The sequence below is a fragment of the Neomonachus schauinslandi genome, chromosome 6, assembly GCF_002201575.2.
Source record: "Neomonachus schauinslandi chromosome 6, ASM220157v2, whole genome shotgun sequence".
Lineage (NCBI taxonomy): Eukaryota > Metazoa > Chordata > Mammalia > Carnivora > Phocidae > Neomonachus > Neomonachus schauinslandi.
The window spans coordinates 137204516-137227222 of NC_058408.1; the positions used below are offsets into that span (position 1 = coordinate 137204516).

The following is a 22707-nucleotide window of genomic DNA, read 5'->3' on the forward strand; positions in this document are numbered from 1 at the left end:
ATCAAAACTGATTCAGAAATGATACCATACTGATGATAGGGGGAATTAGGAGGCTCAGTTGGTTAAGCACCGGAATTATGATCTCAGCTCGGGTCTTGATTTCAGGGTGGTGAGCTCAAGCCCCACATTGGGCTCCACACTGGACATGGTGAGTTCAAGTCCCACGTTGGACTCCACACTCCAAATAAATAAATAAATAAATAAATAATCTGAAGCATCACTGAGCTATAAGACGACCTCAAATAGCCCCCAAAATATGTGACTGGGGTCCTCAAAGAATAAAATATTTGAAGAAATAATGATCAAAAACCTTTTAAATTTGATTTTAAAAATAACCCAAAGATCTAAGAAGTTCAACAAACCCCGAGCACAAGAAACCTGAATAAATGTATACTACCAAGGTATATCTTAATAAAATTGCTTAAAACCAGTGATGAAAAATTTTAAAGTAGCCAGACATAAAAGACATACTATACACAAAGGAACAAGATAAGGATGACAGGAGAATTCTTGTGGAAAACAATACAAACTAGAAGACAGTGGATTGTCTTAAAGAAAATTTTAGAATCTTTAAAGTACTGAAGCAAAACATAAAACCAAACCCCAACTGGCAACTTAGAAATTTATACTCAGCAAAGGAATCTTTCAAAACCAAAAGTAAAACAAAAACTTTTTAGACATACAAAATTTGGAAGAATTTATTACCAGGATACCTACAGCACAAGAAATGTTAAAGGAAGTCCTTCAGGAAGAAGAAATATCCATCAGAAATCCAGATCTACGCAAAAGAATAAAGAGTACTAGAAATGTTAACAGCATGGGTAAAAATAAGATTTTTGTCTTTATTATTTAAATATCTTTTTTTTAAAGATTTTATTTATTTGTTTGACAGAGAGAGACACAGTGAGAGAGGGAACAGAAGCAGGGGGAGTGGGAGAGGGAGAAGCAGGCTTCCCGCAAAGCAGGGAGCCCGATGTGGGGCTCAATCCCAGGACCCTGGGATCATGACCTGAGCCGAAGGCAGATGCTTAACGACTGAGCCACCCAGGCATCCCTTAAATATCTTTAAAATATATTTGTTTAAAGCAAAAATGCAGTGTACTGTGGTGTTTAAAATATATGTGGTGGTAAAATATATGACAATAATAACACAAAAGCTGAATGAAGAAAAATGGAAGTATGTTATTATGAGGTTCTTACACCATAGGTAAAGAAAAATAGTATCACTTGAAGGAAGACTGTGATATATTAAAGATATATGCTACAAACCCTAAGGCAAGGGCAACCTGGGTGGCTTGGTCAGGTTGGTTTAAGTGTCTGACTCTTCATTTTGGCTCAGGTCATGATCTCAGGGTGGTAAGATTGAGCCCTGTGTTGGGCTCCACACTCAGTGGGGAGTCTGCTTGAGATTCTCTCTCTTCTTCTCCTCTGCTCCTCCCCTGCTCACATGCTCTCTCTCTCTCTCATAAATAAATAAATCTTTAAAAAAAATTTTTTTAAATAAAAAAATAAACCCTAAGGCAACCATCAAAATAATATAACAAAGTTAGAGTCAGTAAGCTATCACAGATGATAAAATGGAATCATTAAAATGTCATTTTAATCCAAATGAAAGTGAAAAAGGGAACAAAGAACAGATGCGACATAGAAAACAAATAGCAAGATGGTAGATTTAAATCCAACCGTAGCAATACCCACATTAGACATAAATGGTCTAAACACTCCAATCAAAAGGCAAAGATTGTCAGATTGCATAAAAAAGCAAGGCTTATCTATATGATGCCTATAAGATATGACTTTAAGTATAAAGACACGAATAGCTTAAAAGCAAAAGAATTAAAAAAGATATACAATGCTAACATGAATCAAAAACATGAATCTCGGGGCACCTGTGTGGCTCAGTTGGTTAAGCGTCTGCCTTCAGCTCAGGTCATGATCCCAGGGTCCTGGGATCTAGCTCTGCATGGGGCTCCCTGTTGAGTAGGGAGCCTGCTTCTCCCTCTCCCTCTGCCCCCCACCCCCGCTCATGCTCTCTCTCTCTCTCTCTCTCAAATAAATAAATAAAATCTTAAAAACAGAAGGAGTAACTAAATTAGCATCAGAATTGATTTAGGAGCAAAGAATATTGCCAGAAATAAAGAAAGTCATTTTGTAACTGTATTCCTATATATTAACAAAGAGCAACTGGAAATTGAAATGTGAAAACATTTACAATAGCGTAACAATGTAGTTTCTGGACTAGCATCGAATATAAAATACTTAGGGATAAATCTGACAAAAGATGTGCACTAAAAATGACAGAATTTGTTCAAATAAATTAGAGAAGTTCTAACTTCTCATTCCTAAGATATGAGCTGCATATAGTGACTTCCTTCCAAAGTGCACAGTATAGGGGCATGTGCACCCCACTGGCTCATTCGGTAGAGCTTGTGATTCTTGATCTCAGGATCAGGAGTTCGAGTCCCACATTGGGGGTAAAGTTTACTTAAAAAAAATGCTAACATTTTAAGCAAAAACAAAAGCCAAGTGTGTAGTATGGAAAGATGGAAAAAAGAGAGTAACTTGACAGTGAAGAGACCTGACAAATCCATCCTCGCCAGAAAGTCAAGGCCACCATCAACAGTCACAAATCATGTTGATAGATGTACACTTGATACGATATCATAAAAATGGCACTTTACCTCTGTGGTTTTCCTTCTAATAACCCATTTCTCCAGTCTTGTGAGAAAAACATCAGAAAAATTCCAACGGTGGGGTATCCTCCAAAATATTTGACAAATACTTCTCAAAAACACAGAATATTGGAGAAACCATCATACCCAAGAGGAATCTAAGGAGACATAACAACTAAATATAATGTGATATGCTGGATATAATCCTGGAATAGAAAAAGGACATCAGGTAAAAACTAAGACTATCTAAATAAACTACAGACTTTAGCTAATAATGTTACCTTAATATTGGTTCATTAATTGTAACAAATGTATCATACTAATGTAAGATATTAACAAGAGAGGAAACTGGGCACACAGTATATGGGGATCTCCATACTAACATCTCATTCTCTTGTATATCTAAGATATTCTAAAAATTAAAGTCTTTTTTTTTTAATTAAAGAAGATCTAAATAAATGGAGAAATTGACTGTATTAATGGGTGAGAAGACTCCATTTTGTTAAGATGTCAGTTGTCCCCAAACTGATCTGTAGCAGGAATAGGCAAACCCTGGCCTGTAGGCCAAATCCAGCCCACCACCTGTTTTTATAAGTAGCGTTGTATTGGAACACAGCCACACTCCTATGTTTCTGTGTTGGCTGTGGATGCTTTCATGCTACAATGGCAGAGTTGAGTAGTTGTGACCCTAAAATATTTACTATTTGGCCCACTGTAGAAAAAGTTTGTTGATCCCTTGATCCAGTGCAATCCCTATTAAAATCCTGGGAGGCTGTTTTATAGAAATCAACAGGCTGCTTTTAAAATTCATATGAAAATGCAAAAGACTAAGAAGAGCCAAAGCAACTTTTTTTAAAAAGAACAAAGTTAGAGGAGTAACACTATCTGACTTCAAGATTCATTATAAAGCTACAGTAATCAAGACAATATGGTATTGTGTAAAGATAGATAAATAGGTCAATGGAAGGGAATAGAGAGTTCAGAAATAGACTCATACATGTATAATCAAGTATTTTCCACAAAAATGCAAAAGCAATTCAGTGGAAAAAGCATAATTTTTTCAGCAAATGGTGCCAGAGCAATTGGACATCTGTATGAAAAAATAAATAAAAACTTAGATCTATAGCTTGCTTGCACCATATAAAAAACATTAACACAAAATGGGTCACAGACCTATATGTTAAACGTAAAACTATAGAACTTCTAGAAGAAAGCACAGGGAAAAATCTATGTGACCCCTGGTTAGGCAAGGATGACTTAGATCTGACACTGAAAAGATAATCCACATATGCACAAAAATTGATAAACTGGGACCTTATCAAATTAAGAACTTCTGCTCTTCAGAAAACACTATCAAAAGGACAAAAGGACAAGCCAAACATGGGAGAAAAACATTTTCTGATCAATATCTGATAAAGGACTTGTATCCAGAACATATCAAAACTCTCAAAACTCAATAATAAAACAGACAATCCAAAAGAAAATGAGCAAAACACTGGGCACAGACTCGTCACCAAAGAAGAGATATAGACCGTAAATAAGCATATGAGAAGAAGCTCACTACCATTGGTCACTAGGAAGTGCAAAGCAACACCACCATGAGCTACCACCTCACATCTATTAGCATTCCTAAAATTAAAAAGACCAACCACACCAAGTGTTGCTGAGGATGTGGAGCAACGGAGTATTCGTGCACCAGTGTTGGGAATGCAGGTGCTACCAACGCTTCGGAAAGAAGGCTGGCAGTTTCTTATGAAGTTGAACACAAACTTCCTATTTGACCTAGCCGTTCCACCCCTAGGTCATTACCTAAGAGAAAGGAGAGCCCGTATCCGCACAAAGACTTGTACACCAATGTTCAGTGCAGCTTCATTCGGAATCGCCAGGAACTGGAAACAACACAGAGGCCCATCAGCAGGTGAATGGATAAACAATGTTTAACTGCACAGCGTAACACCACTCAGGAAAAAAAAAAAAAAAACAAAAACCAACAAACCAGTGATACACAAAGCAGTAGAGATGAATCTCAACATAATTATGCTAAATAAAAGAAGCCTAATTTAAAAATAAGAGTATATGCTGTATAACTCTACATAAAGTTCTAGAAAAGGCAGATTAGATTTCCCTGGGGCTTGGGGTCTGAGGAGCGGCAGATGGGAGGAGTTCCAAATGAACAGGAAGAAACCATAGCAAGTGATGGACAAGTTCACTCTCTTCATTGTGGTGATGATTTCACAAGTGTAGACTTATGTCAAAATTGGTCAGTTGTACACTTTAAATATAGGTAGGTTATCATATGCTCAATTGTACCTCCATAAAGATGTTAGAAGTGAAAAACAAATCAAAAATACATAGAGGATTACAAAAGAGCCCGATTATATTGAAATACAGCTCTGTTTTTTAAAAACAAATCTGTGATGTAATTACTTGTTGTTTTTTTTTTTTTTTAAAGATTTTATTTATTTGCGAGAGAGAGAATGAGAGACAGAGAGCATGAGAGGGAGGAGGGTCAGAGGGAGAAGCAGACTCCCTGCTCAGCAGGGAGCCTGATGTGGGACTCGATCCTGGGACTCCAGGATCATGACCTGAGCTGAAGGCAGTCGCTTAACCAACTGAGCCACCCAGGCGCCCCAATTACTTGTTTTTTTACTAGGCAAGTCTAAGAACTATTGTGACTTAGAATTAATGATGAATATAAATGATATTTTGATATTTCCATAACCATCATTATGTGACATAAAAATATTTGTGATTTCCAGTAGTGTTCCTGTCATGGTGGCCCACACTAAGGAAGCAAAGCCAAGAAATGGACAGAGAAACTCTGTTTTATTCATATCACCATCGCTGGAGGAGGTATGCTGGAAGAGCTGAAGTTTTTGTTTGTTTGTTTGTTTAAAGATTTTATTTATTCATTTGACACAGAGAGACACAGCGAGAGAGGAAACACAAGCAGGGGGAGTGGGAGAGGGAGAAGCAGGCTTCCCGCGGAGCAGGGAGCCCGATGCGGCACTCGATCCCAAGACCTTGGGATCATGACCTGAGCCGAAGGCAGATGCAGACACCTAACAACTGAGCCACCAAGGCGCCCAGAAGAGCTGAAGTTTTATTTTTATGCCTACTCCCTTTGTCCTTGTCTAGTTTTGGCTTGGGGATTAAGGCCAGTTCATAAAGTGGATTAAGTGGTTTCTCTACCTTTTTTATATTATGAAAGTTTGTTTACATAATATGGGAAATACATTTAGGCCTAGCAGTTGTTTGGAGAATTATAGATTTTCAGTTTTATAAATTATATTTTATTATTCCCATATTATAAGTAATATGTGCTTGTTGAAACACATGAAATAATTAGGAATGTTTAAATATAAAGTTAAAAAAAAAAAAAAAGTGTCACAGTTACTGCACTGCTCTTACGGTTTGTTGCCCACATTGATAATAGAAGGAAATGCTAAATTTCAGTGAGAGCTCAGTAAAAATATAGATGCAATGTTTTGCCTTGAAGTTCACAAACCCCTGGATTATGGGCACATCAGGAACTCCTGGAAAGCCTTTGGGATCAACCTGGGGTAAGAGGAGCAGTTCAGTGTGCTGAGCTATTTCTCGAAAATGGCAATCACCAGTTTTCTCTTCCTTCCCTCAGTAGGGTTGATGGCCTCAGGGTATAATAATAATAATAATAATAATAATAATAATAATGGCCTGAGCCCTGGGAATAAGTAGCATCCTTTTTCAGAAGGATTCGTGGGATATGCCCACTCCACCCCCTCGACTGACTCTCCAGAATAGATCTCCCGCGTTTCCTCCTAACAGTCATTCCTATGTCAAAGAGGACACATTTCCTTAATAAAGGCCACCCCCAGCTGCTTCCAGAGAAAGCAAGCTAGAGTCCACAGTGAGGGCACTTTATCTTGAGGAAATTAAGTAGAGCAGAGTTAAAGAGAGCCTGGAGTTGCTAGGGGCCCCTTGGCTTAGGTATGGAGAGAAAAGTCCCCTTTGGGTCCAGCACCTTCTATGAGCCGTGATCATAGGACTCAGCCCTCCTGAGTCTTTTGTCTCTGAAGGGGTCAGGTCTTTCCTGTTGAGTTCCCAGTGGGAGCTGCTAGCTTCGGAGTGTAGAGCACAGTTAACTCAGTTCCCCCCCTTCCCCCCCCCATGCTGCTCATAGGAGCCCTAATTCCCTTTAAATGCTGGTATTTGGCCTGCAACAGGGATTGGACTATTTCCCTGACTCATTCCTGGTCAGGCCACCCTGGAGGCCCGCCTCCCACTAGTCTGTGATCTTCCTCCAGGCTCCTTCTGTTTGCTCCGAGAATATCCTTTGGTCTTGCTCCCCTCAGCTGCCCTCCTTACAAGGTCCAGTAAAGGTTCCTTTCTGCCTCTGGCCTGGTCATCACAGATGCTTTCCTTGCTGTCCCACCTTCAAATCAGAAACACACACCAATGCTGTCAGAGATTCCTGGTACATGTTCATGTTTGTTTGTTTGTTTGTTTGTTTGTTTGTTTGTTTATTTTTGAATCTTTATTCAACTTTTAACCGTCACCATTGGGCACTAACAAACTTTTTTTTTTTCTTAAGTAATCTCTACCCGCCATCATGAGGCTTGAACTCTTCAGCCCAAGATCAAGAGTCACATGCTTTACCAAATGACCCAGCCAGGTGCCCCTGTTTTCAAGTTTAAAGTGTTCTCAGGAAAATCTCTCTCAGTCTTCCCTTGCTTTTAAAAAATACATCAAGAGTTAAGAACCCACATTTGCATTTCAGTTCTGTGGCTTTGACCCCCTACTCCTGTAATCCTCCCTCTATTTAGGAAAGGGCTATCTGCCACCCAGGTAGAGCTCCTTTGAGCAAGGGAGCACTAGGTAGGAGAGCATCATTGGAATATCTCAGGGTCTTCACTGGAGGGATTGGGAAGTGGCTGGTGCAGGAAAGTGGAGGGAAAATATATCAGGAAAATGGAAGAGTAAGCCCCCTTCTCCCACATTGTCTAGACCCCATCTCTTGCAGAAGTTGTGTTCAGTTTGTCTGGGACAGGAGCCATCAATGTTGGAGGTGAATTTTAGAGGCTGGGGCTCCCTGGGGAGGGTGGGGTGTTCTAATTTGAGGTGGCCAGGGGCTGGGAAGAACCAGATTAGGAGCCCCAATCCCCAAAGAGAGTCCTAAGATACAAGGAGCCTAAGATACCAGAGTAGGGGGTTGGGCTTGTTTATGTTAAAGGTTTATGTTCCCCAAATCTCCAAAGGACAGACGCTGGAATTGAGGTGAAGGTTGCTATTCCTTTACTGACCACCTTCTCCTGCCTGAGAACGGGTAGCTGGCTATTTATGTGATCGATGATTGATGGGAGGAACTAGTAAGGTCAGCAAAGCAGAATAGTTAGGATACAATGAGGTACCATAAGTCATTTATATTTATCACTTCTCCTGTTACTGACGTTTTAGCGGCTCCAAGCATTTTTGAGCCAATCCAAGTGACTGGACAGCAGATCTTTGTCACCATTGACTTGCCTGGAATGTAGGCTCTAACTTGGCACAGGGACCTGCAACTCACAAATGATCCAGGTTTCAGGCTCTCTCTTTGAACCTTCAGTTGGCAAAAGACCAACACTTGCCAGTATGCTCTCCATCTTCCTGCCCAGACTCTGGAGGACAGGCATCAAGCCCCAGCCTTAGAAGCAAATCTGAGTGGACTTTGCCCCTAAAGGGGATCAACGGAGACATGGTGGGTGGAGGCAGGAGACGTAGGTGGATCTGGACAGACCACAAGCTAGAGTAGGGGCTCTGAGAAAATTACCACCATGCTGAGTTCAAGTTTTATTTTATTTTATTTTTTTAAAGATTTTATTTATTTATTTAACAGAGAGAGAACACAAGCAGGGGGAGCTGCAGGCAGAGGGAGAGGGAGAAGCAGGCTCCCTCCTGAGCAAGGAGCCCGATGTGGAGCTCCATCCCAGAACCCTGGGATCATGATCTGAGCCAAAGGCAGATGCTTAAATGACTGAGCCACCTAGGCGCCCCATGAGTTCAAGTTTTAAATTCTTAGTATAAAGCACAGTGCCTTGGCACATGGGCATATGCTTAGTAATTCTTTATTGGATTGAAAGGAACTATCTAATGATGATATTAGCAAATATGAACATAGATTCTATAGGATTATGAAGCTGGGAAATAATTTTTAAATTAATTGGATTGTACATATGATAGACAAAGAAATAGGTCCAGTAGCTCTATTAAATGTGAATAATAAAATGAAAATGCTTCTAGAAGGTAACATAGGAGGATATCTTTATGACCTTGGGAGAGGTCAAGATTTCTTAAACAGCAAACACACAAAAGTAATACCCATTTAAGTTAAAAGCTTCTGTTTGTCCAAATGTACCATTATGAGAGTAAAAAACCAGCCACAGACAAGGAGACGATATTTACAAAACTTATGTCTTATGAAGGTCTTATATCTACAATATGTAAAGAATTCTTACAGATCAATAAGAAAAGACACACCATTTTAAAAAAATGGGCAATAGTCTTAAACAAGCATTTTACTAAAGAAAACATCTAAATCATCAGTGAGCATGTGAAAAGGTGCTCAAAATCATAAGTTATTAGGAAAATGCAAATTAAAACCATAAAAGGGAGTAAACTGACAATACCAGGTGATACAAATGAATCCGTGCATTCTTGAATAAATTGGTTCAACAAATTTGGAGAAATTTGGTACTGCCTATCAAAGCTGAACATATGCATACACTAATGTCACAGAAATATTACCCTTAGATGTATACCCAATAGAGAGGCATTCATATATTAACAAAAGAACCTGAACAAGAAGATTTATAGTAGCCCCTTTGCCTTGGCTAAAAGCAACCTAAAAGTTCATATTCATTGTATACGTATATATTTACAATATACAATGAATAAACTTATATTGATTACATATTATAAATTTGTCTTCCACTGTAGATGAGGTGCCTGGCTGGCTCAGTTTGGTGGAGTTACACACTGGTGGAGTGTGTAACTCTTGATCTCAGGGTTGTGAGTTCCAGTCCACACTGGGTGTAGAGATTACTTAAAATCTTAAAAAAAAACAAATTTGTTTTCCATTATATACAGTAATGAAAAAGAATTGCTGCTACATTGTGACAATGTTACAATGTGTGTGAGTGTGAGAGGGAGAGAGACAAAGGGTAAGCTTTATTTATACTCTCGAATTCTTACAACTTTGCATAAAGTCCTCATCCCTTCCTCAGAGATGGCAGAAACTTTAATAAGAAATCCACCCCCATAGACAATATGGTGAATTTAATGTCCCCCCCTCTTTGGGGGAGGAGAAGTCACACTACACACTTTTGGAGACACTCCAAAGGTTGTCTGGCACTTCAGTACAGAAAGGATTTGGTGGGGTGCCTGGGTGGCTCAGTCAGTTAAGTGTCTGCCTTCGGCTCATGTCATGATCCCAGGGTCCTGGGATGGAGTCCCTCATTAGGCTCCCTGCTCAGCGAAGAGCCTGCTTCTGCCTCTCCCTCTGCCTGCCGCTCCCCGTGTGTGCTCTCTCTCTGTCAAATAAATAAATGAAATCTTAAAAAAAAAAAAAAGGAAAGGCTTTGGTCCCATCTCTTGCTGGCTTAGGATACTAAAAGGCACTTAAAGTTGGTTGCTCAATCCCTCTGGGCTGGGGTGGGGCAGAAGGTGGACAGGGAGGTGGTCTGGGACAGACGGAGAGACCATGCGTGTGGGCTCAAGTCCTTGTCAACAGAGATGGTTGATCCTGGGTGGCTGCTGGGGTGGCTGAGGGCCTGAGTGCTCGGCCTGGGTGGATGCTGCTTTGGTGGCCTTCGTCTGCCCAGTCCACCAGCTCACTGCTCTGGAACCGTAGCTGGATCTCCCCTGGGCCCCCTCCATGGCGTCACTGGCATGGATGATGTTCTTGCTGATATGGATGCTGACGTCCCCCCTGATGGTGCTGGGGCAGCCTCAGCTGAGTCGGTGTGTCCTGTCATGGCCCTGGAGGAGCAGACCACGTGGGGGCCTTCCCAGACCACAGCCACATGGGGCCGGAGCTCATGTAGAGGATGAGGGCTGGGCAGAAGGGCTTCCTCGGCAGGTCAGGATAGTGCTGGGCAAGGCCCCTCTCTGGTGCCTGTAGCATCTCCATCCCCACCAGCTTGAGGCTCCTCCACCCAAAGCAGTGGGTCACATCCCTAGTGAGCCGCACCCCCCTTCACTGCAATAAGGGTCCACTCTCGGGTCCTGGAGGAACCTCTTGAATTGGGGCGTGCAAGCAGGCTTCTGGCATGACCCGTGGGCGGCTCAGCAGCCCCTGCAACTCAGCATGCGCCAAGAGGCCTCCCGGTCCCTGGCCCGCAAGCTGTGGGCTGAGCGTGGAATGCTGCCCGCTACATGGTTGAATCTCACGCACTTGTTAAACAGAAGAAGCCAGAACCAAAAGAGCGCATACTATATGATTCCACTTCTATGCCGTACAAGAATAGGCAAAACTAATCAAGAATCATAAAAGACTAGAGCTTGCTTTTGAGGTAGGATTGCCAGATAAAATATAGCCCACCCAGTGAAATTTGCATTTCAGATTAAAAGCAAATAATTTTTTATTTTAAGTATGTCCTAGGCACTATTTTTATTTGCTAAATCTGGCAATCCTACTTGGAGGAGACATGAGGATGGCTTCTGTGGTTTGGATAATATCCTATTATCTTAATCCAGATGATAGTTACATGGGTGTGTCTATTAGTAAGAATTCAGCAAGGTGAATGTTTATGATTTGTGTACTTTACTCTATGAATGTTATCCTTCAACAAAAAGTTTTAAAAGTTTTACTAGAATGATATATGAAAGGAGTCCTGGGTTCAAATCGTAGCTTTTTGGGTCCAGTTTTTCCAAGGCTCAGTTTCTTCATTTGTAAAACAGAAATCATTTTAACAAAATCTATCCTCCTCACTGCACTTTGTGCAAGAGGAAGTGTGAGTGCAGAGAGCTGAGATACCTCGTTCCGGGCAGATCATGAATGGCTCTGACAGGTTCACACCCATCAGTCTAGAACCCACGTGACTTACCCCCTCGTTGTCCTGCTTGCCTATTGGAAAGTGCTCCTAAAGCTGTAAAAGGCTAGACAAACGTCAGACTTGACTTATAATTCTTTAGGGCAGGAAATTTTAATAAGAAGTTCAGAGAGTACAGTTGACCATTGAACAACAAGCGTCCACTTATTTGTGGATTTTTTTTTTTACAGTACAGGTCTGTTAATGTATTTTCTTTTCCTTAGAGCTTGCTTGCTTTCTTTCTTTCTTTCTTCTTTCTTTTTTCCTTTTTAAGATTCATTTATTTAGGGGTGCTTGGGTGGCTCAGTCGGTTAAGCAGCTGCCTTTGGCTCAGGTCATGAACCTGAGCCCCACGTTGTGGTTATTTATTTGAGAGAGAGCGAGAGAGAGCACATACACGTGTTGGGGGGGGCAGCAGAGCAGAGGGAGCAGGAGAGAGAGAAATTCTAAGCAGATTCCCGCTTAGCACATAGCAGGTTGTGGGGCTCAATCTCACAACCCTGAGATCACCACCTGAGCCAAAACCAAGAGTCAGACACTTAACAGACTGTGCCACCCCGGTGCCCCTCCTTATAGCTTTCTTAATAACATTTTCTTTTTTCTAGCTTACTTTATTGTAAGAATGCAGTATGTAATACATGCAACATACAAAATATGTGTTAATCGACTATGTTATCAGTAAGGCTTCTGGTCAACAGTAGGCTATTAATAATTAATTTGGGGGGAGTCAAAATTTTAAATGTGCATGTTCTATTGTGTGTACCCCTTACCCCTTGCATTGTTTGAGGGTCACCTGTATTTGTAAAAAAAAATTTAAGATTTTTATTTATTTGAAGAGAGAGAGAGTGAGAGAGAGCATGAGTGAGGGGAGAGGCAGAGAGAGAGGGAGAAGGAGAAGCAGACTCCCTGCTGAGCATGGAGCCCAATGCAGGGCTCAATCCCAAAACCCTAAGATCATGACCTAAGCCCAAGTCAGCTGCTTAATGGACTGAGCCGCCCAGGCATCCCGTATTTGCACAATTTTAAGTGTGAGCAGGTGAGAAATCCTAAAGCTAATTTCAGATTTTCAAAGGGGTCTCTGACACATTCCCCTAAGAAATGGAAGAGCTAGCAGAGCCCCTGATCTCAAAGAGATGCTCCAGTCCAGATTAGCCAGTAAGAGCCTTGACTGGACCGAACCCCTGAAGTCCTATAACCTGGAATTCCACTTCTTCCCTTTTGACCTAGCTTCCTCCTTTCTTTCTTCTTTAGCCAGCCTTAGGCAAACAACTTCTCCTGGGGGCCACCTCTTAGTGGCTTCCTTTCTGAAAGCAGGGGCCTGGGGTGGGAGGGTGGCAGGCCTCCCTCACCAAGGAGCAGGGCTCTTGCTTAATTAGTGTTTACAAAGGGCTGCATGTTATTAAATTACTAGACAATGGAGATCAAGCCTTGGGGGTTTTTGAAATCTGTCCTGCTGCCCTCCCTAACTGGGTGGGAGGGATTTGCTTGGAGGGAGAGAGAGAGGAGGGTGACTGGGGACACTCTTACGGTGGGACTGCCCCCTCCCAATGGACAGAACCACAAAGAGATCCTAAAGAGTCTTCCCTGCAACTGTCCAGCTTGTCTTTGGTGTGAAAGCCACCATTCCAGATGTGTTCATTTTGAGTGCAGGTACGTTTCCTCTGTACAATCCAGCTACCCTTGAGAGGTGTAACTAGGAGGGACAGAATAACAGTGTAGAGTGAAGGCCTACTGAGCCCTCTCATGGTGCCAGGATTGTGCTGAATCCGGGCATTTGATCTCCATCTGGACACGGGAGGCAAGAAACAAAATCTGCCCTGATTGGAGGCCTCTGACATATTATTTGACATATTATCTGACATAATTTGACATATTATTTCATGGAATCCTAATGATAACACTCAGATGTAGGTCTTATGTCCACACTTTATAGATGAGTAAAGAGAGTCACAATGATTTTTAGGTGGGCTCCAGGGCACACATTCAGACATGGCATAGCCAAGATTTGAACACTTCTGGTGAGATCAAGATGCCCTTTTGTGTGGGGCATAGGTTTTCACCAGGGACTGGAAATGCCACAGTTTAGAGAAAGTCCCCAGGCCATTCTGAGCCAGCCCCGTGTCGACTGCGGGAAGGGGGAGATGGTCTGAAAACTAACTGACTTACTAAAATGATTGAGTTTATCATATTCCCTCCACAAAGGGCATTCGGTATAGAGCAGTGCTTCTCCTCTGGGGCTGATTTTGCTCCATACCCCCCACCCCCAGGGGACTTACAGCAATTTCTGGAGACATTTTATACTGTTACAACTGAGGAGACACTGCCAATGTCAGCTAGTGGAGAGAGACCAGAGATGCTGCTCAGTAGCCAACAGCATACAGGACACTCCTGTACAACAAAGAATTACTCAGTCCGAAATATCGTTGGCGCCCAGGCTGACAAACCCTGGCACAGTTTTGCGGTGGGGAGTGTAAGGAATGGGGTAAGTTGAGGAGAGAGCCCTGGGCATCCCAGAAGCATAAATGTGTGTGTGTGTGTGTGTGTGTGTTTGCACGTGCAGGGGAGGGGGGTGGGCCTTGAGGACAAACGTTCTCCACTTCAGAGTGCAGCTGAGGGCTGGGTGTGAGTTTTACTTCAAAGGAAACTATTTATATTTTGGGGGCACCTGGGTGGCTCAGATGGTTAAGCATCTGCCTCTTTAAAAAAAAAATTTAAAGGAAACTATTTATATTTTTGCCAAGATCCTCTTTATACCCCCAATGTATCACAGAAAAAAATCATGAGGGTAATCCTGTTGTTGGGTTGACCCGGGAGCCAGTGGCAAAAGAAAGACCTGGACTCAGGAATCAGGAAACTTGAACTCCAGTCTCGGCCTGGCTATCACCAGCCAGGGGATGCTTGGCCAGCCTGCATCTCTTGGACCCTCAGTTTCCTTACCTGTAAAATGGGGATAATTATATATGCCCTCTCTACTTCACAAGGTGGTGCGAGCAGCAAGTGAGACAATGTATGAGGAAGGGTTGGTAGAAAGACAGTCCCCTTTAACAAAGAGAGGATGCCGCCGCTGCCTCCGTGAACCCTGCAGACAGGTCTCTGAGCACCTTTTGGGTGAATGGGGTTTATTATTATTATTATTTAAAATATTTATTTATTTATTTGAGAGAGAGGGGGCGTGCGTGTGTGCGCATGAGGGGGGAAGGGGCAGACAGAGAAGGAGAGAGAATTTCAAGCAGACTTCCTGCTGAGCGCGGAGCCCCACCCAGGGCTTGATCTCAGGACCCTGAGATCATGACCTGAGCTGAAATCAAGAGTCAGACACTCAACGGACTGAGCCGCCCAGGTGCACCTGGATGGGGTTTATTATTAATTTTCAACTTAAAAGCATGAAATGGACTCTTTTGTCACTGATGTGCTTTGAAATTCAAGTATGAGAGTAAATTTGACAGAGGTTCAAAGTTATATATTAGATGCAATGTCAGCAACAAGTACCTTGAAATATCCCCAGTTTGAGCGAATTGGAATGTATACAAGAGAGAAGGAGGAGGAAAGCCAAGGCATTTATTTCTGAAAAGAGAAAAAAGCATTATCTTCCTTTTGTGATTGTGCAAATAACCCATGCCCAGTTGTTAAAACCAAACAAAACCAGATAGTATAAAAAAGTATAAAAATGAAAGTCAAAATTCCATCGTCTAGAAAAGAAAGTGCTGTTGACATTTTGGAGCACATCCTTTCAAGTATTTTTCATGAACAATTTCACTTTTTAAAAAAGAACTCTATAGTACATGCTGTTTTTTTAGCCAGCAGAAAATAACATGAACAGCCAGGAGATCATATTGGAAAGATGCTTCTCAGGCAGAGGGTAGGCAGGGTTCCCTCAAAGAACAAAAGGCTGAAAGACATCGATAGCAGATCCTTCCCTAAGAAATGCCCATCTGGCTTCTAAATAGTCATCACCTCGGCTGTTGGGGGTGGGGTGGGCAGCAGGGCCTTGCAGAGCTATGAGGGTCTCACGGGCGTACAGAGGCACCATCACTCGCAAGGCTTCCTGCCCCTGATGAACGCTGGCAGGAAGGAGGAGGGAGAATGGGTGGGATCTCTGCTGGTTCTTTCCTGCCCAGGACTTGGGCTGCTCCAGGAGCAGAGCCCTTGGCTGTGTAGGAGCAAGGAATGTTTATGCCTGTGCTATGCACAGACATTGAGAACCTGACCATCGATAGAAAGCGTGGGAGAATCATTGTCTGGATACACACACAAAGAGAAAGACCGCGTTTCTAAGCCAGAGGTTGCTAGGAGGGGCACCTGTTCTTCTTAAGGGGTTTTGAGGTCATTATAACCTCTCACTCTCGGCATCCTGGAACCTTTAAGAAATAACGACTAATGCCTTCCCTCCTGCTCTAGGTATTTACAGTGTGCCCTCAGGCTACCAAGAGACGAGTTTGCTCCAGATGACAGTCGACTGGAAGCCTCGCTCTTGCTGAACCCTGTGCTGCAGGCTGTTGTCCCTACTGCAATCCAAACTCACTCTGGACCCCAGGACTCATCACTTACCCTTCTTCCTTTTCCCTGTTCAAATGAAAGTTTCATTAGGAAATGTAATCCACAAATATCATTGGAATTTAAACAAACAACTGGGATTTTTGCAAGGGGGAAAGAAGGGGAGCTGATTCCAGTCTAGTCTCAAGTGATTCGATCAACATAGATTTAGTCCTTCCTCAAGGATAGACGACGGCTCAAACGTGCTGTGGGTTCTGGGGGTGGGGCTGGGAGGGTGGGGAACCAAGCCTAAAATCTTCACACTCTCGACCTGGAAGTCTCCTTGGATCCTTCACCTCCTTTATCCCATGATGCTTTTGGCCAGAAGCAGGTGTGTCAGCCCACACCTAGATAAGTTACAAAGGGGAACAATGGTATTGTCCTTTCCTGAAATTTCACCTGCTCTGTCCCTTGAACAGATGTAAACCACCTTGTGAGAGGGCTCCATGCTGGCTGACATTGTCTTTGCCTCAGTTTAAAGTGCCCATGTTTTTCTGGAAGATGCTTGGATATGCATGACATTTCTGAACATAACAATGGGCTTGGGCCAGCAAGGAGGCTTTGTAAGAAAGGATGGGGTCACTGAAACTATTTTAAAAAAAGAGAGAAGGAAAAGAAAACCTCAGGCATTTTAATATGTTAAATACAGACCCAATTATTAATTCTAAAGACTTCTACAAATCAACCTAGTTGAAACTTCTTTCACCTTTTTCTGCCTTTCCCCCCCTTCTCAGAAACATTTAGACCTACCCTTTGGCAATGACTATCGGGAAGTCTCTATCCTGTATATCAGGGTAGCACAAATAATTCAGCATAAAGCAGCCCAGTTCCTGTAGCCTGGCATTAGGGTAAGTATATCTTAAGAAAGTTCTTATTCAGACTTGGCTTCAGGCAATAAGACGTCATAGATGTATAACTGTAGCAAGCGAAATTTCTAGGGAGCAAATTAGGCTGAAAACATCTTCTAGAGACAGCTAGAAAGGAATTGTACACCACCCCAAAATAAGGCAAGTTATGCAGTAAATGTTTCATTTATTGGCCTTCTTCCATTACCATTAGGGTTAAAAGACATCTTGTCAATAAGAAAGGTATAAATTTTGGAGGACTGATGTCTTTTGAAAGGCTGCTCCTGTCACAAATGCCTATATAGCAGTAGTGATCAGCTTATGAAGGCAGATGATGAAACTCTGTACAAATGCCTACATCTCCCCATTAACCCTTGGATCATCAGGCATTATTGTCACTTTATTACCCAGACCTGTCATTAGCTGAAGCAAGGTGATCAAGCCAGGCACTTCAGAAAAATGCCAGAACAGAACAGTGTTCCTCAGGGTTTCAAGAAAGAGGGGATGTGCCTTTCCATGTCCCTTGACAGAATCATTGGGGAAAAATAAAAGGATGCCTGTGAAGTGGGCCTTTTTTGCCTACCCCTTCCTCCTGCTAAAATTGAAAACTCTCCGAGGTGTCCAATTTTTAGTGATCCTATGTTGGCTCAGGGAGTAGCTTTCCTCAAGGTCCAAATAAGGAACCATCACCCACGCAGAACAAAAAGCAAACAGAAAAATCTCACAGTGGAAGCAGGACTTCGCTTCAAAACATTTCCCCATTTTATAGCTTCCTTATGTTTAAGGTTCTTTTTTTGGCTTCCCTCAGTCAGCACACTCCCTGCATAGATAAGTCCAACACAGTGGGTAGCAGATCATCCATCTTGGAACCCGGGTCTTTAAGGAAAAATCACACAGAACAAATACACACGCATACATGTACACGTCACTGTTGAGGGTCATTGAGTGGAATCTGGCTGAGCGGTTGGGGGAGCTGAGTGTACTTGTCAACATGTATTTCTCCACTTCTGGTGAATCTGAACAGACTCTCCTTGTTTTTCTTAAATTCCAAAGCTGAACTTCCAACATGCTTTCTCCTCTTTGTTGGTGTGCTGGTGAACATTTTAGCATAACTAGGGTGTGGGCTGAAACTATGGAATCATGGGCCCCCTGGGTGTTAAAGAAGGACCGGGGAAATACCCAGTCCAATCACCTCACCTGTCAGGTGAGACAGTTCTCAGAGGACAGAGGTAACGTTGGCCTATTTCCGCCATCCCCATCAAGCACGTTCTCATTGGTTGGAGGACACCTACCACTCTACAATGGCTCCCCTATGGGGAACCAACATCCGAAGAATGATCTGTATCCTTGATGAGCAAGGAAATATCTCTGGGAAAGGGGACCTGTTCACTTAATTTTCAAGGGAAAATGCAGATTACTAATATCAACATGTGTCCACAGGGATTTAATAGAAGGACAGCTGAAGGGGAGGAGAAAACAGAAGAGTGAAGAAGCAGAAGGGCAGTGGATGAGGAGGAGAAGCAGGAAGAGAGAGGCTGAAGCGCAGTCTCCTTAGAGTTCAGGACCTGGGCTGGCCCCAGGAATGGGCACCCAAGAAAGAGGTCACAACTTCTTCCCCACCCTGCCCTCCTCCCAATATGCAAAACCCCTGGACTCAGGCCAAAGTCAGAACTGGTCTGCTTTCTTCCCTGTATTCTTCGAACCCCCTGCTATTGGGGCAGAACTCATGGTCCCGTAAATTAGGAGTCATCAGTATCTGGAGAAAGAAGTTGCCTCCACACCGGGACACAAGCCAACTGTTGTTTAAAATTCCACACCAAATCTATAAAATACATGTCCACATTGTGAGCCAACCTGACTTAAAAAAAAATGTATTATATTACCCTGCTTTTTGCCAATTGCAATTCCACACCCTCTCCCTCCCCCACCTCCCATCCCGGCATCACCTGAAGCCCTTTCAGAGACTTGGGGGTTATTGACCCTCTGAGATCTTGCAGGTCTCCCCAAGCTTTTTATGGCACGAAGCAATGAAATTAAATGTGGCACATATGCTCTCATGGAATAACTTTTAATTGCTTAATTAAATCAGAGATTTAAAGAAGGAAAGATTCAAGAGTTTCCTTTGAATGAGAAATATGAGGATATGCCAAAATGGATGAGGTTACTAATCATCGGAAGAAAGCTGTTAGTATTTACATATGCTAAAATGCAGGCCAGGACATTAAAAACAATAAGCTTCAAAATTTCCATTCAGTGTATTTATGAGCTTTTATTATCCATGTAGTCCTATAGAGGACATAGAAGACCTCATTATCCAACTTAATTCAGATCAGGGTTAGATTAAAAAAAAAAATACCACCGCACAGGACAAAGAAATTGCCATAAAATTGAGTTACTATGAATGTGTTCCAGTTTAAGTAAATAAGCCCTTAAAACAGGCTTTAGGAAAGTCTGTGCTGTACACAGAACTCAGGCACACTAGGTATGCAGGTGACAATTAGCAAGTGTGAAAAGCTATGGTCATTCGCTAAATGTGTAAATCTAAAGGCAACCAAGTGAAAAGACCTACGAAAAGGAAACTGTTAAATCCATTTGTACATGGATTTAACAGTGAAGCATTTCATTCTTCATGTTTTTACTTGGTGTCTTGAAATAATCCCCTTTCTGTCTCCACTCTCCCTCTCAGAAACTGTGCCCGCCTTATTTATTTATGAAGTCTGAAGGTTAGTCCTACCTGCTGAGACTAATTAGCCCTGTGCTTTGTATCCTATGCAATCCTGTCTGATTAAATGTACACATTTGTTTTACTTCTTTTCTGGCTCCTTCTCACTCTACTTCTGATTTTCTGATTAGTATTAAAGTTGGGAGTTACAGTGATTCTCCTCTGTAGCCCCCCCCCCCCAATTTTATTTTGCCTGCGTCTTTACTCTTTAGTGTGCTAATGTGGTTGCGAATTTTTCCCAGTGCAGGGGAATTCATTGGCCTTGTCAATCTTGGTATCATTATTTTTAGTAGTCTTCTTTCTGAGACCTTAGCCTATAAAACAGTTTTGCTGAAACCCAAACTCTCTAAATATTACATGGTAAATTTGCTTTCTTTTAGAAACCTTAGGTGCTGATGGGCCAGTTGGAATGAATGTGAATTTTTTTTAGGAATTGGTGGGATAATTTAGTATATCATAGACTGCGGACCAACACTGTTCCTAACAGATAATTTGCTAATTCCTATTGATTTCTTTTTTGTCTCCCTTTTCATGTTTTAGTTTCTGGTCCACTTCTCATTGGATATTTGCAAGAAAATGAGTGTCCCTGCTCCAACATCCAGGAAGACTATGTTTTGGGAGAGTCAGGCCTTTTCCTCTTTAACATAATTCTGTTCCCCATTTTGTAGCAAATCTGCTCCCCAGGAGAGTGCCTAAAAACAATACCTGCCTCAAACCCCAGGTTTTCCACCTCCTCCCCGAGCTCTTTCAGCATCAGCTTGGTTAGCAATTTCCTGCCAGAGCCATCTACATCTTGATTATTTGGCCCATCTTTTGGGGATTTCATTTCACACCCCTTTGGAGAAAGACTCCAGCAGCACCACCGATCCCAAAGGTTGGTGAACTTTCAGTTTTATTTTCCCTGGCGGTGTTAACGCCCAAACTTTTCACCTCCAAAGGCAGAAAGGACTTTGAATCCTAGCTCATTTCCTACCACCTCCAACGTCAGTTACCAAAGGAGAGGGAAAAAAAAGAAAAAAGAACAACACTTTACATTGAAAAGAACCACGTATTTTTCCTTAAGGATATTTTTAATGCCCCTGACTAACACTACAGTATTTGTATTGTTTTTTGGGTAAAAAGTCATCTTGGTATATTTATTCTAGTGAGACTTAAGATTTAATGAAATGACTCACTATTAATAAACAAAAAGGGGAGGGAAGACCTCGTGGGCTAATAGTTTCTTTCACTGCCGATGACCAGGAACTTTGCCAGGCTCCCCACTTCCCCAAGCTCTCTGAAAGTGGAGGGCTGATCTTTCTTTTTGACCACTTCTGTTAGATCCCCGCCCAAGGGTGGCTGACTTCCCTGCTGGATTAACCACTAAGCACCCCCCCCACCCCTTCCCCACAGCACTCTCCTCCTTTTCCCCTTCCTTAAGACTTATTTCTAATATTTCCAAAGTGCACTTTTTCTGGGCCTCTCCCCATCCCCGCCCCCCAAGTGGGCTTTCCTTCCGCCTTCCTCGGCTCGGATTCCTGACTCGGTCGCCACCCCCTTCCCCTCCTCTCCCACTCCGCATTGTCCTTCCGAAGCCGCCCCCCTCCCGGAGCGAGTCCTGCACCCTCGCCCAGACTCGCGGGCTCGCACCCACTCAGCGCAGGCCTCTCCCCCTGCACACTCCTCCCTCCGACTCTCTCCCCCCTCCTCCCCCGCCCCTCTCCTCCTCCCTCTCCCGGCGCCCGAAAGGATCATTGTTAGCCGCCCCCGCCCCGCCCACCCCGGCTGTTTATTTATGCACACGTCACCGGGAAAGACCCGCCCCCCGGCATCTCATTAAGCGAGTGTGTTCCTCTCGCCCTGTCAATAATCTCCGCTCCCAGACTACTCCGTTCCTCCGGATTTCGATCCCCCTTTTTCTATCTGTCAATCAGCGCCGCCTTTGAACTGAAAAGCTCTCAGTCTAACTTCAACTCACTCAAATCCGAGAGGCACGAGCTCCTCCTGTATCTTCGGCTTCCCCCCCCTTTGCTCTTTATATCTGACTTCTTGTTGTTGTTGGTGTGTTTTTTTTACCCCCTTTTTTATTTATTATTTTTTTGCACATTGATCGGATCCTTGGGAACGAGAGAAAAAAGAAACCCAAACTCACGCGTGCAGAAGATCTCCCCCCCCTTTCCCCTCCCCTTCTCCCTCTTTCCCCTCCCCAGGAGAAAAAGACCCCAAAGCAGAAAAAAAAAGTTCACCTTGGACTCGTCTTTTTCTTGCAACATTTTTTTTGGGGGGGGGCAAAACTTTTTGGGTTTTTTTTTTTTTTTTTTGGCTTTTCTTCCTCCTTCATTTTTCTTCCAAAATTGCTGCTGGTGGGTGAAAAAAATGCCGCAGCTGAACGGCGGTGGAGGAGATGACCTAGGCGCCAACGACGAACTGATTTCCTTCAAAGACGAGGGCGAGCAGGAGGAGAAGAGCTCCGAAAACTCCTCGGCAGAGAGGGATTTAGCTGATGTCAAATCGTCTCTAGTCAATGAATCAGAAACGAATCAAAACAGCTCCTCTGATTCCGAGGTAGGAAAAGCCCCTCGGGCTGGTGGGGTCTTGAGTCTATTTCCTGGGCTTGGCAAACGGTGCCGAGAGGGGAGGAATCGGGGCCGGGGGCGCCGCGGGGCCGGGCGGGCGGCATGTGAGCGCGGTGCCACCATTGCAGAAACTTGTAACCCTGTTTTCTCTCCCCCCCAACCCCCCCACCCCTCCACCCCTCTGATCCTTTTTCTCCCCCTCTCCCCCCTCTGCGTGGCGTTTGCCCCTCGCCCTCCCCACCTCCACCCCTCCGGGAAGGCGGAAAGACGGCCTCCGCCTCGCTCCGAAAGTTTCCGAGATAAATCCCGGGAAAGTTTGGAAGAAGGTGAGTA

General features: G+C 43.2%; 1 protein-coding gene and 1 pseudogene across 18 annotated transcripts in view; one reads left to right on the forward strand and one right to left on the reverse strand.

The window, feature by feature from the left end:
- Positions 1-10401: 10401 nt before the first annotated feature.
- Positions 10402-11710, reverse strand: LOC110589492 (annotated as a pseudogene).
- Positions 11711-22159: 10449 nt separating this feature from the next.
- The window catches only part of TCF7L2 (transcription factor 7 like 2), a 198681-nt gene continuing 198133 nt past the window's right edge, over positions 22160-22707 (forward strand). For all 18 annotated transcript variants that reach the window (XM_044916146.1, XM_044916145.1, XM_044916147.1 and 15 more), the window contains exons 1-2: positions 22160-22363; positions 22634-22700. In XM_044916146.1, the coding sequence (XP_044772081.1) occupies positions 22175-22363; positions 22634-22700 (256 nt within the window). In that variant the 5' untranslated portion in view covers positions 22160-22174. The remainder of the gene's footprint in view (positions 22364-22633; positions 22701-22707) is intronic.